At 36.2% G+C, this 14,790-nt stretch overlaps 1 protein-coding gene across 1 annotated transcript in view; it reads right to left on the bottom strand.

Annotated features, from left to right (window-relative positions):
• LEMD3 (LEM domain containing 3) overlaps positions 1–14,790 on the bottom strand; it is a 74,346-nt gene that overhangs the window by 20,682 nt on the left and 38,874 nt on the right. Inside the window, exons 3-4 of the mRNA XM_061416585.1 lie at positions 11,753–11,819; positions 9,424–9,491 (exon numbers count right to left, since the gene is read on the bottom strand). Of these exons, the coding sequence (XP_061272569.1) occupies positions 9,424–9,491; positions 11,753–11,819 (135 nt within the window). The remainder of the gene's footprint in view (positions 1–9,423; positions 9,492–11,752; positions 11,820–14,790) is intronic.

A 14,790-nucleotide genomic window follows, 5' to 3' on the forward strand; every position in this document is an offset into this window, starting at 1 on the left:
AGTTTTCCTTTTATTTTCTATATGAGTTAAATCATAAGCATGGGGTAATGTTATATTGAAAAGAAAAAAAAAAGAAGAAGCAGCCTATTAAAAACAGCACCTACACTTTTATCTAGACCATAAAACTTTATTTTTTTTGAAAAATTCCTGTTTAAGGTTTTTCTTTTAGTAGCAGTCCAAACTGCATCTTTGGTACAAGTCGTATCAGATTTCACAGCAACTGAAAATCTGAAAATGAAAACTCCAAAAAGAATACACACACACACCCCCCTAAATGTATAACAAAAAGGATATTATCTCCAGAAAGTAACTTCATTTAACGAATTAAGAAATTAATCCAAAATCTTTTGTAAAAAGACACATTATATGTTCTACTAAATTTCTTCTTTAAAAAGGCAAAACCTAATCTGAAACAAAAAACAGTTCCAGAGAAAAGATATGAAGATCTTTTAAGACTGGAATTCACTATCATCATTTTTTAAAAAAAACCTCAATACAGACAGTTCTCTACTCAACTCATGAAGGGGTGCTTCTAGTAACTTCTTTGCTGCCAGATTTTAATAGAAGTAATTCTTTTGTACCCACTGCTGCTTGGCTTAGATTTCAATTGTCCCAACTCTGGTTCTATGTCCCTTCTTTTTCACCTTATCCAGTCAAATGGCTGGATAAGAAAAAGATGAAGCCTTATCCTGTCCCCAAGCCCTATCCCATCCATTTAGTCCTTCCTTCAAACACAATTCAGTAGAGTTAAAGAATCTCAGGGTTCTTGTGAAAAGTAACTTAATCCTATCCCAGGAATTTATGACCGACAATAGCACATGTCTGATATCTGTGCCATTACCACTCTGAGAGAGTCAAGTGAAGTGAAAGTTGCTCAGCCATGTCTGACTCTTTGCAACCCCATGGACTATACAGTCCATGGAATTCTCCAGGCCAGAATACTGGAGTGGGTAGCCTTTCCCTTCTCCCGGGGATCTTCCCAACCCAGGGACCGAACCCAGGTCTCCCGCACTGCAGGAAGATTCTTTACCAGCGGAGCCACAAGGGAAGCCCAAGCCACAAGGCAAGCCAAGAGAGAGTCAACTGGGGGGAAAAAAAGGGGAAACCAAGAGGGACTCATTGGTTGGGATCAGTTTTTCCTACTGCTAAAAGTAAAAACTTTCACTTGCTTTGGATCCCCATATGTTCTGCCCTTTTCCTGGACTATTTGACTCTATGTTCCCTTTAGCCTACTCAATCCAATCCTATCTTTGCCTTTACCTGAATAATTCATCTAGCAATTCTTCTACTCTTTAAGACACAGCCTTGTAATTATAAGTCCTCCTTATTTAGACCTTTTTGGATCCTGATCCTTCAGCTATCCAAACTATTAGCTACTACACTCTCCACAGGTTCACCTGTCATTAATGTTGTCATCTAGGCCACAACTGAAAACAAAGGAGAGAATGAGGTTGACAGACAAAATCTGCAGCATGTTAAAGAAAACTCTCTCCAGAATGACACTGGTTTAGTTAGGAAACACACAAAAAAAGAAATAAATTTTAATGGAAGTTAGTATAACCATCAGGAACTGAACTAGGTACTTTCTACTTTCACTTACATTCTCCCAACAACTCTGACAGTCATTAATAACAACGGTCCCATTTTCACACTGAGACACAGGTACAGAGAAGTACAGGGACTTTACCAGGACACAAAGCTTCTACACGCCAGTGCTACAATTTGAATCAACATCTACTCCTCACCGTACTATACTGTCTTCACATCTTCTGTGTTATCTACATGTAAGTTATGAATTAAATTAAAAACTGAGTCCATATTTCTCTTTTTTGACAAACATATCATGGGAGACTGCCACCAAAACCTTGCTGAAAGCTTTAGAACAATACAATATTCTAAATTTAAAAACAAAAAAGAGGGGGTGACGTCAGCAAAACAGCTGAATAGGAAGGCCCTGATCCTCCTTCCCTGCTAGAGACACAAATTCAACAATACACAGATTAATTCCCTTTGTATGATAAGAAACCCAGAAACCAGTTAAGAGGTTCTTGCATCCCAAACAAGTACAAAACCAGCTGCATGAAAGTAGGAAAATTTGTAACACTCACATACTGGAGCCCCTGCCTCTGGCACAGCATAATGTGATGGGGAGAAAATTCCCAATTCCTGGCTTCTCCTTGAGCAGGGAAAGAGAAGACTGGAGTATTTATCTAAATGTTCAGATTTTTGGGGGGCCACCAGAGGGATGGGCGGAGAAGGCAATGGCACCCCACTCTGGTACTCTTGCCTGGAAAATCCCATGGACAGATTTTCCATGAGCCTGGAAGGCTGCAGTCCATGGGGTCGCTGAGGGTCACTGAGCGACTTCACTTTCACTTTTCACTTTCATGCACTGGAGAAGGAAATGGCAACCCACTCCAGTGTTCTTGCCTGGAGAATGCCAGGGATGGGGGAGCCTGGTGGGCTGCCGCCTATGGGGTTGCACAGAGTCAGACACGACTAAAGCGACTTAGCAGTAGCAGACGGATGGGGTTCTGTCGTGCTTGAATCTAAGCACTAATAGGTCAAAGGGCACCAGGCTGGGGATCACCAAGAACAAAGGCCATGAATTAGCACACACTCACTTGCCACTGACCCTGCCTGCAGCTCAGTGCAAAGTAAGTGTTAGAAAACCCCCAACTCCTCATTGCTCCCTGAGGAGGGAAAGAGCTGGAACGTGTGTCCAATGTTTCAGTTTTTCAAGGAGCTACCCAAAGGACTGGTTTCTGTATTACCTGTTTCAAAATACCGAGACCTGACATGGGCTAGATGCCTGAGGGTTGCTGAAAATAAAAAGGAGCGGGACAGCTTGCTGTTGCTCTAGAGGACCCGCAGTACAGCAGACAGGCACTGGAGGGAGCAAGAGACTATAAGCTCCTATAAAAAGATTTTGTTCAAATTTCACAGAATTTTATATTAGTGCCCATTATTTGTTTTCATACTTCATTCAAGATCCCACACTGCATTAGCTGCACTGAGCGGCTTTAGCTGCATGCAACAAATTTTGATAATTCTCTTTTCACTTTTATTCTGTCATGCATGTTTTCTAATTTTCCTTGATGTGGGGCTTCCCGGTGGCTCAGATGGTAAAGAATCCGTCTGCAAGGCAGGAGACCTGTGCTTGATCCCTGGGTCGGGAGGATTCCCTGGAGAAGGAAATGGCTACCCACTCTAGTATTCTTGACTGGAGAATCCCATGGACAGAGAAGCCTGGCGGGCTATAGTTCATGGGGGTTGCAAAGAGTCGGACACAACTCTTTTCTTGTTATGGCTTTTAAATGATACTCTTTTAAATGACACATCCATCATTTAAAAGTGGACATTACCAAATACATGGGATTTTTAAAGTATCTTTGGTATTAAATTCTTATTCTGATATTAACTTCTCATTTAAATGCTCTCTTCTCTGCAATCACCCTCTGCGCTTTTTCAGTCTTCTAACTTTATCGAGACTTTCAATGGCTAAGTCAAAGATTTCTCTTGGTATATGTCACATTGCACTTGAAAATACGTGCTGCTGCTGCTGCTACGTGGGTTATTTTTATTTTTATTTTTTTTTATATGATACAATTTTTATATATAAATCATAAACTCTCAGATATATAAACTTATCATGAGAAGGATATGAAAGTAACTGAACAGGATGTTGAAAAATCATAGTATTTGAGATTTAAAATAGTGTGTAGTGTGTTTTTTATTTAGCGTACAATGTATGCAAACCTTTAGCATTTCTAATTTGCATGCTTGCATGCTCAGTCGCTTCAGTCGTGTCCAACTTTTTGCAACCCTATGGACTGTAGTCTGCCAGGTTCCTCTGTCCACGGGATTCTCCAGGCAAGAATACTGTGGGTCACCATTTCCTTCTCCAGGGATCTTCCTGACCCAGGGATCGAACCCACGTCTCTTACATCTCTGCATTGGCAGGCGGGTTCTTTACCACTAGTGCCACCTGGGAAGCCCATTTAAAAGGGTGCAATGAAGTCAGGACTGTGCAAGAGCTGCAGTCATCTTAGTCAGATCAACTCTTCTTTTGGCATATTATTTAGTTAATTGTTGGAATTTAATGTTCTTTTTCTGTCTTGTAATTTTTATTTGCTTTTTCATCAACTTTTTTTTTTTCGTGGGTTATTTTTAAATATCTTTTGATAGATTTCTAACATAATTCCATGGTGATAAGAGAACAGACCCTGTATTTCAATACCTTCAGACCATGAAATTTTTATACTTTGTTTTACGTTCCTGGATATGTTCCAGTGTCTCCTGATTTATAATCAATGGGAACCTGAATAGAATTTGTATCCCACTTCTGTGTGAAAATTATATAAATCTTAATTATGTTGAATTGGTTCACAGTGCTTTCCAGATCTACTATACCCTTCTACTTTTCTGTCTACTCATTCTATTATTAACTTTTGAGAGTCTGATACTGAAACTCCAACTAAAAATTTATGTACTTAAAAAATAATTGCAATATATAGTGAAACTATTAAAAAAAAAAAAAACAGAAACCTGTAAAACCTCTCTAGTTGGGAATATATACCCACAAGTCCACAATAAAGATTTGAGGAGACCCCAGCGTATCTGAGATCACCGGTAAAGGTCTTCCCCTGCATGAAGGCAGTTCTTAAAGACTGGGAGATGTGGCTGTGTTTTCAAATGGAATATCCGAAAACAAAGTAGCAAGCAAGACACACAAAAAGAAACAAGGAAACACTGCCCAACTAAAACAACAAAATAAATCTCCAGGGACTGACCCTAAAGAAACTGAGGTATATGAATTATCCAATAAAAATTTCATAGTAAACTGGCATAAAGATGCTCACTGAGCTCAGAAAACAACATATAAGTAAGATGAGAATATCAAGAGAGAGAAAATACTAAAAAGAACCAACAGGAACTCTGGAGCTGAAGAATACAACTGAATTGAAAAATTCACAGCATGTGTTCAACAGCAGTCTTAAATCCATCAGAAAACAAAGAATCGAGGAACTAAAAGATAAGTCATTTAAAATTACCCAGTTGGAGGAAGAAAAAAGAATGAAGAAGAGTGAAGAAAGCTTAAGGGACTTACAGAACATCATCAATTGGACCAATACACACATTATGAAGTCCCAGAAGGAGAGGAGTGAAAGGAGCAGAAAGTTTATTTCAAGAAATAATAACCAAAACTTTACAATTTGGGGAAAGAAATGGACATTCAGATGTAAGAAACCCAACAGCTTCTTATGGGATACAGCAAAAGCAGTTCTAACAGAGAATTTCACTACGGTAAATGCCTACATTAAAAAAGAAAGATCTCAAATAACCCATCTCTACACCTCAGAGAACTAGAAAAAGAATAAATTAAGCCCAAAGTTAGCAGAAGGAAACAATAGGAATTAGAGCAGAAACAAAATAGAAAATAGGACAAAAAAACAACAAAACAAAGATGTGGTTTTTTAAAAGATAAGCAAAATTGACAAACCCTTAGTTAATAAAAAGAGAAAGAGACTCAAACAAAATCAGAAATGAAGGAAGAAGGGGCCTTACTGCTGGCTCAGTAGTAAAGAATTCATCTGCCAATGCAGGAGACACGCACTGGTTCAATCTCTGAACCAGGAAGATCCCGCATCTGCAGAGCAACTAAGCAGTGCACCACAACTACTGCGCCCTTGCGCTGCCACTACTGAAGCCCACTCTGCAATGAGAAGCCTCTGAGATGAGAAGCCCGTGTACACCAAAACTAGAGAGCAGACCCTGCTCGCTGCAACTAGAGAAAAGCGCGCCGAGCAACGAAGACCCAGCAAAGCCAAAAAAAAAAAATAATAATTTTTTTTTAAGAGAAATGAAAGAGATTTTTAAGATTGATGTCAGAGAAATACAAAGGATTTTGAGTCTACTATGCACAATTATTTGTCAACAAACTAGATAACAGAAAAAAATGGATAAATTCCTAGAAACATATAACCTATCAAGACTAAATAATGAAGAAAAGGTCTGAACAGATCTATAACTAGTACAGAAACTGAATCAGTAACTGAATCAGTAAAAGCCTCCCAACAAAGAAAAGTTTGGGATTCAATGGCTTCTCTGGAGAATTCTGCCAAATATTTTTTTAAAAATTAACATTTAGCCTTCTCAAAGTCCTCCAAAAACTTAACAGGGAAGGAACACTTTCACACTCATTTTATGAGGCCACCATTACTCTGACATCAAAAATGCTTCAAGAACGGAAATACAGACCAATATCCCTGATGAATATAGACACAAATCCTCAACAAACTATTAGCAAAGTGAATTAAATAGCATATTAAAAGGATCAAAAGTGGGGTTTATTCCAAGAATGAAAGGACAAACACACAAAAGCCAATCAATGTAATACATCACATTAACAGAAGGAAAAATCATATGATAATTTCAATAAATACAGGAAGAGCATTTGACAAAATTCAACACCTTAAGTGATTAAAAACACATGATAGACTAGGAAGAGAAGCAAATTAGCTCAAAACAATAAAGGCCATATATGAAAAGCTGATGACTAATATATTTTTAATCATGAAAAACTGAGGTTTTTCCTTGGAGACCAAGAATAAGGCAAAGATGTCCACTGTTGTCATTTCTATTCAATACAGTAGAGCAGTTAGGTGAGAAAAGAAAATAAATGGCATACAAATTTGAAGTGAAGAAGTAAAATTCTATCTGTTTGCAGATAACATGATTGTGTACATAGAAGGCCCTACAGACTCCACCAAAAAAAAAAAACCCCAAAATGTTAGAACTTAAGTATATTCAGCAAACGTGTGGGACCGAAGAAAAAAAAAAAAACAACATACAAAAAGAAGTTGCATTTCTACACATAAAAATGAACAACCAGAAAATTTAAAAATTTCATCTACAAAAAGCATCAAAAAGAATAAAATACTTAGGAATAAACATTATCTAGAAGGTAACAGACTTACACACTAAAAACTACAAAGCACTGCTAAAAGAAATTTCAAGACACAAATAAATGAAAAGGCATCCTGGGTTCGTGAACTGGAAGACTTAATTAAAATGTCCATACTACCCAAAGCAATCTACAGATTCAATGCAATGCCCATCAAAATTTCAGTAGCAGTTTTTTTTTTTTTTCCCCAGAAATAGAAAGATCAATACTATAATTCATATGGACCTACAAAGAATCCCAAATAGCCAAAATAATATTAAGCAAGAAGAACAAAAGTAGAGGCCCCATATTTCTGATTTCAAAGCATATCATAAAGTTACAGTAATCAAACAGTATGGTGCTGGCATCAAGACAGACATATAGACCAATGGAATAAAATGGAGACACACTCAGATTGATGGTCAACTGATTTCAACAAGTGTGCTAAGAACACACAATAGGAAAAGGATAGTTTCTTCAAAACGGTACTGATAAAACTGGATTTCCACATGTAAATGAATGAAACTGAAACCTTATCATACACTACACGAAAATCAACTCAAAATGGAGTGAAGACTTAAACATAAGACATGAAACTATAAAACTTTTAGAAGAAAATTTAGGGAAATACTTCATGATATTGGTCTTAGTAATGATTTTTAAATTATGATTTGACAACGATTTTCTGGATATAACACCAAAAGCACAGGTAACCAAAGCAAAAAGAGACAAGTGGGACTACATCAAACTAAAATGCTTCCACACAGCAAAGGAAACAATCAACAGGGTATAAACACAATTTGTGGAATGGGAGAAAACATTTACAAACCATCTGATAAGGGTTAATAACCAAAAATAAATAAGGAACTTCAACAGGTATAGGAAAAGATGCTTGACATCACTAATCAGGGAAATGCAAATCAAAACCACTATGAGATATCACTTTACACCTGTTAGGATGGCCGTTATTAAAAAAACAAACCAAAACCAAAAGAAAACAGAAGTATTCAAGGATATGGAGAAAAGGGAATCCTTGTAAACTATGGGCTTCCAAGGTGGCGCTAGTGGCAAAGAATCCACCTGTCAATGCAGAAGATGTAAGAGATGCAGGTTCAATCCCTGGGTTGGGAAGATCCCCTGGAGGAGGACATGGCACCCCACTCCAGTATTCTTGCCAAGAGAATCCCATGGACAGAGGAGCCTGGCAGGCTACAGTCCACGGGGTTGTAAAGAGTCCGACACAACAGAGTGTCTGAGCACGCACGCACATTGTAAACAGTTGGTGGGAATGTAAAATGGTGCAGCCACTAAGAAAATCAGTATGGAAGTTAATAAAAAAATTAAAAATAGAACTATTACATGTTCCAGCAATCTCACTTTTGGGTATTTATCAGAAGAATTGAAAACACGATCTAAGAGATAATTTGCACTCCTATGTTCACTGCAGTATTATTCACAATAGTCAAGAAGTGGAAACAGCTAAATGCCTACCAACATATCAATGGATACAGAAAATGTGAGGTATATACAGTAGAATATTATTCAACTTTTAAAAAAAAAGGAAATTCTGCCATCTATTACAACGTGAATGAACCTTGAGAGCATTGTGTTAAACGACATTAGCCAGTTACAGAAAGACAAATACTGCATGATTCCATTTATATGAGGTATCTACCATAGTCAAGCTCATAGAAGCAGAAAGTGGTATGGTGGTGGCTAGGGACTAGGAGAAGGAAAAGGGGAGTTGCTGTGCAATGGGTACACAGATTCAGTAATGCAAGATGAAAAAGCCTGAGAGATCTGCTGCACAATAACATATACATAGTCAACAATACCGTGCACTTTATGGTAGATTTCACATTATGTGTTTTTTACCACAATTACAATGAAGTTTGTATGACATGACCTGTTCTCAATGAATGGATGCCAACTTTTAGGGATTAGTATTTCCATATGCAAGTACTCACATCTTTACGGAACTGGACTAACATCAAGCTCCCTAGTATGATTTTCAATATCCACTCTCCCCTCTTTAGCAATCAGAGTGACACGTCTCCATTTTAACCTTCTAGTACTTTTCCTTTAAGATTTCCTAAACATTACTCACAGTCGTATAGAAAAATGTATCTGCAAGTTCTCTTAGAACCATGAAATGAAATTATCGCAGGGCAGAAGGACTGAAATAAATGACAATGGTTAGATGTTTACTTGCTTTCTTATGTACTACTTACCTATCTCAATTTCTTTCTCATCAATGGTGTTTGCACCCTTTCCAAACTACTGTGCATTCTCTCATAATAGAGTACTTTAAAACAGCTGAGTAATTCTGCTTTCTCTATCTGGTCACATTACACCGAACAGCAGGCCCAAACTTTTAACAGTAAAAGTAATCAAATGCATCAGATGGTAAATATAAATTGTAATAATTTATATTAACTTTAGGAATAGAGCTATTAAAATTCTAATTCACTGCTTACTTTCAAATATGCAGCTGCCTCTTGGACAGAAAGTGTTCTCTGACTAGAACTGCCACATTCATGATCTCCTGAAAAGATTAGCATATTAATTTTGAATCAGTACTATGTTAAACAAAAGAAAACAAATATAATTAATCAAAACAGTTTTATAAAATACACAATTATAGACTGTATTATTATCATCGGTAAAGAAAGAAGACAAACACTCTTGTCTAGAAAAAACTTACAATAGGCAATGTAAACAAGTATTTTTACATAAACCACAACCTTTACATGCATTTCAATCTACATAGAAATGTACCTTCCTTTTATATTCCTAATGAAATTGTTAGCCAGGGGTAAGAACCAAGTAGTGCTCACTGATGCCTATTCATAGGTATTGGTGCAAAGAAAGCCCTCTATGGATATATTTTTCAATGGGGAAAATTCATTGTGCTAACTTGTACATCTATTACTAAAGCTAATAATTCAAGACTCAAGTAATCTGAATTAAAATGTCCATTTTGGAGTATTACTAAGCCTACTTTTAGCAAGGCATGTGCAAAACTTAAAAAAACATTATAACACAGATCAACAGGGAAATTAGATAGAAGCTTCTAGCTATAATCAGGTGTACTACATACAAAAGTTTGGAAAACTACATTTTCCTTTTCTCATACCTATTTATAAGAGAATCCAAAGCTTTATTCACCCCACCAGGCACTCTATGGTTATGAGATATCAATTATCCTTACAGTGAACTTCAATTTTGTTTCTCCTACTATTTCTTTAAAGTACTTAAAAAAAAACTTTTTTAACATCAAAGTATAATAGTTAAAGTAGAAATTTTGGCAGATTTTTTTATCATAAAAGCAACCATATTCCAACTTTATAAATTTTGTTCCAGATTTTAATGGTCATAGCTGTAAAACGAGAATACCTATTAGATGAACCAAAAAAAGTCTTCAAACTTTATAATCTATCCTCAGAGATCCAATTCTACAGATCTATAGCAGGGACTGGCAAACCCAAAGACCAACTGTGCCCTACCACCAGTTTTTAATAAATGAAGTTTTATTGGAACACAGCCACATTCATTCACTTATGTATTATCTATGGCTGCTTTCATGCTCTAACAGCAGAACTGAGTAGCTGTGACAGAGACAGTCTAGCCCACAAAGCCTAAAAATTTACTATCTGGCCCCTTCACAGATAAAAAGTTTGCAGACCCCTGCTCTACAGGAAGGAATCTGTATCTTTAAAAGCACTCCAGATTATGTTGATCTAATACACTTCATAAAAAACTGCTATAGAGACAACTGTAGAAGCTTGTATTATAGGAGCAATATCAGGAATTCCATGTAGATTAAATACTCTATTTCTGGGTGCTACAGCTACCAAATTAATGTCATTAGTTTGCAGCATATGTATGTTAACAGTCCATCAGTCAATACAAAAAATGCTTTAAATGATATATACAGAATTATTAGCCAAAAACACTGACCAGAATTAAAGAACTAACTTCCTCCTCCCAAAAAAAAACCTTGGTGAGAGGATGGGGAACTATCCAGATTCTAAATGCCTCTACTGGACCAGAGAAGTTCCACATTTACCTACTAGGCTTCTATAAATGATCTGGTTTCTACAAAAGGACTCACTACATACAAAAGTTTGTAAAATTACATTTTGCTTTCCTTGTAACTGTTTATAGGAAGAGAATCCAAAGTCACTTCTTTCAGATTATATGTAAAATAAGTGAAACAACTTAAAAGATAATAAATGACAAGGTGGCTACTATAGCTTACAGATGCTAAACTTGATGCCAATTCACTTCTCTTGTTCTAATTGCAGATATGCTGCACACCTGAGAATTTTCAGATTTACTTAGAGAAGAATATGAGGAAAATGCAACGTGTCAGGAGAAAGAAATTCTGTAATCTATTTACCTTATCCAAAGAAACGACACCTATACCTTCACCAAAAGAAAATCTGTACTTTTATATTAGATCTATGATTTTAGTTAATTTGTTGTTTACTCAATTCAATTGATATACAAGCTTTCAGAATTCTGTTACTATCAGTGCAGTAAAAAAGTGTTAACTTATATAATATAGTATATATCTATATTTCATTGTATACATATGTCAGGCAGGATAAAGGCCTTGATTAAACATATCTATACAAATAAAAACCCATTCCCTACAGGGAGTAAAAACTTATAAAGAGAAAATATCCACATGTATGTAATATAACAACACTGAACTTAGGAAAAACCATTTCTATTGATATCACATGCTACATATACAATCTTCAAAACATTTTTACATACTATGAATGTTGAGACAATTACCTGCAAGCTGTGCCAATCGATCATGAAGCTTGTATAAAGTGTTCATCATAAGATTTTTCTTACTTTCCTAAATTTAAAAGAAAAACATTATAAAATACCTGATCCTAAGGGAATATGCACCAAATAATAATCTTTGTTTGAAAAGAAAAACATTAAGTAAATTTAAAAATCATAGAAGCTACATAATATAAAAGACAAATTCATATTTAACCAATGGCTACCATATTTTAAAGAAACCTTAACCTAAGAATCTAAACTATCTAAATATTCTACTTTCTTGAGGATGATTGGGGTATTGTACTAACCTTAGTGCCAGAAAAGTTCTCCTACAAAACAACCCCCCCCCAATCAAAGCAATGCTCCCAATTCCCCTCTATACAATGCATACTTATGCACATTGACTGTTTTCTTCATGTTTTGTTTTAACCTGACAACCACATAATGTCAACCAACCTGACATTTTTGATTAACCCTCAAACCACTCCGAGGCTCCCAAAGTGGTCATGCATACGTTTATGAACCATTAAAGTGAAAGAAACATTTAATAAGCATCTACAACCCTGAATATTCACTGGAAGGACCGATGCTGAAGCTGAATCTCCAACACTTTGGCCACCTAACATGAAGAGCCAACTCACTGAAAAAGACCCTGATGCTGGGAAAGACTGGAGGCAGGAATAGAGGGGGACAGAGGACAAGATGGTTGGATGGATCACCAACTCAATGGATGTGAGTTTCAGCAAGCTCCAGGAGATGGTGAAGGACAGGGAAGCCTGGCGTGCTGCAGTCTACAGGGTAGCAAAGAGTTGGACACAACTGAGTGACTGAACAACAACTGGGAGTTAAGAACTGTTCTCAGAAAAGCGAGAAATCCACACCAACAAGATGATTCCTGTTCTTAAGGGCAGAAAACATACTAAATGTTATAGTTGCAAACAAAGTACAATGTAAATACAGAAGACAGAGGGGTGGAAAGATCCATTTATGGAAGAGGGAATATCTGAACTGAGCTTCACAGAAAGAATAGAATTGACCAGCATTCCAAGCAGAAGGCACAGCATAGGCCTGAAAGCGTAAATGCTTTGGTTATATTTCTTACATAACCAGTAGCCAACTTTGACTCAGCAAACTCCTGGAAAAGTAGTTTGGAATCAATAGCTAGAGAACCCTAGATACCAAGAAAAAGAGTTTGACTTCATCCTGAACATTTAGGAGAAGAAAAGTTAAACAGAAATGTGTGTCAGGAATATTATTCTGACCATATGAAAGGAAACCAAAGTGGAGACTTCTGCAACACCTAAGCACCCTCTCAAGAAGGCTAAAGCACTGAGACCTCAATTTAAGAGTAATCACAATTAACGGAGATGGACATAAACAATGGAGCAGGGTGGGTTAGAAGAGGGGATAAGAATAGCTTATCAAATTATTTGAAATAAATGCATGATTCATGAGAGGTTATGTCTTTATGATTTCCTTTCTCCCGAAGTTTCTGACGAAATAGGATTATTGGATAAATGTGACCAGGAACAAATTCATACAGGATATAAAAAGCTAGGAAAGTAAAGTTCATATGCCCAATGACATGTAATCACATCCATTTATTTTCACGCTGTATGTTCAAGGACAGAAGAGACAAGTTTGCACACTATACATGGCATACTTTTGTCAATGAAGCTTTAATGAGTGACAGGAGGAAGAAGAAAATTCATCAGAGGTGCCGCAATCCTACTAGCAGAGTCCCAGGTTTTATGTGAGATGGTTCATAGAGACAAAGATAGGTGACAATCCTTCAGCATTACTTGCTTTCCAAGTAGCAAGTAGCAAACTACTCGCTTTTCCCGTTTGCTTTTTCACTCCCTCAACTCTATCTCAATCAGATTCTGAATCAAGTCAGTCCTTATGAAATAAGATTAAAAATCCAAACTGTAAAAATCAGACATCAAAAAGTAACTGCAGGGACTGAAATACAGGATTCTGAAAGCTACGCATCTGTGATACATTAAACCACAAAATCACTTTTAATAAATATGTTCAATATAATAAGATGAGGTTTCCCACTGATTGCGTAGATTACAGACTTGATATATAAAACCAAGGTAAATCTGACTAAGCTTTGGTACTAAAAGAGCTGAGCATTTTCAGTCTCTTTCCTCTCTTATTTGGAAAAGAGAGTGATTTCCTTTTTGTTTTACATGTCTTGATCATGCCCCTCTCCACACCCCTTTCAAAATCAAAACTAAAGCCAAATATTTGACACCGTCCTCTGTGATTATATCTTTAATGAACATCAGAGGCCTGGGAATAAACATCATCTTTTCATTCAGATCTGTTAACACTGGACTAGACAAGTAGAAAAAATAACAAAACTTAATCATACATAACTGGATCTCATACTGGATAGTATATATGCTATTACAGTCTCTTACAAAGAATTTAAACACCCCAAAATCTCAACTATAATTTTTTCAAGAATTATTTTTCCAGTGGCAACTCATTCAAAATGACCATCTATATTACTACAAGGGTGTCAAGTGCCATCCAAATGATCAACTAAATTATGATCTAAATAGTTTTTATGGAATATTTTATTAATGGAAACAAATTAACTTTGAAGAGCAGAAAGGCTTTGGTTCAATAATCTTTAGCACCATTATGCTAAACTATAGGTAAACCTGAAAGGTCTGTATATTAAATTCCAAAGTTACTTTCTTAGAGAAACTTATATTGGCTTATAGTTTCATTATTAACTTCCTCCATTCTGCTTTTCAAACTCTCTTCTAATTCTTGGCTTGAAATGTGTCTACTGATCACCCTGAAAACAAATTAAAGATCTACAAATAAATCCATATTTAAAGTAAGCTTTCAAAAGTAACCTTTCATTAGCAAAAATAATTTTTAATTTGAAATACTAATAGCTACCTTCTAATTGTGTATTTTGGTAAGCTCCAGATTTTCTTTTAGTCATATAAATCATTCTTTGAAGCAAATCTCATTCTCTGAATCATTCTGATTCGTAAGAGGAAAAGTCAAACCATAGG

The sequence above is a fragment of the Bos javanicus genome, chromosome 5, assembly GCF_032452875.1.
Source record: "Bos javanicus breed banteng chromosome 5, ARS-OSU_banteng_1.0, whole genome shotgun sequence".
Classification (NCBI taxonomy): domain Eukaryota; kingdom Metazoa; phylum Chordata; class Mammalia; order Artiodactyla; family Bovidae; genus Bos; species Bos javanicus.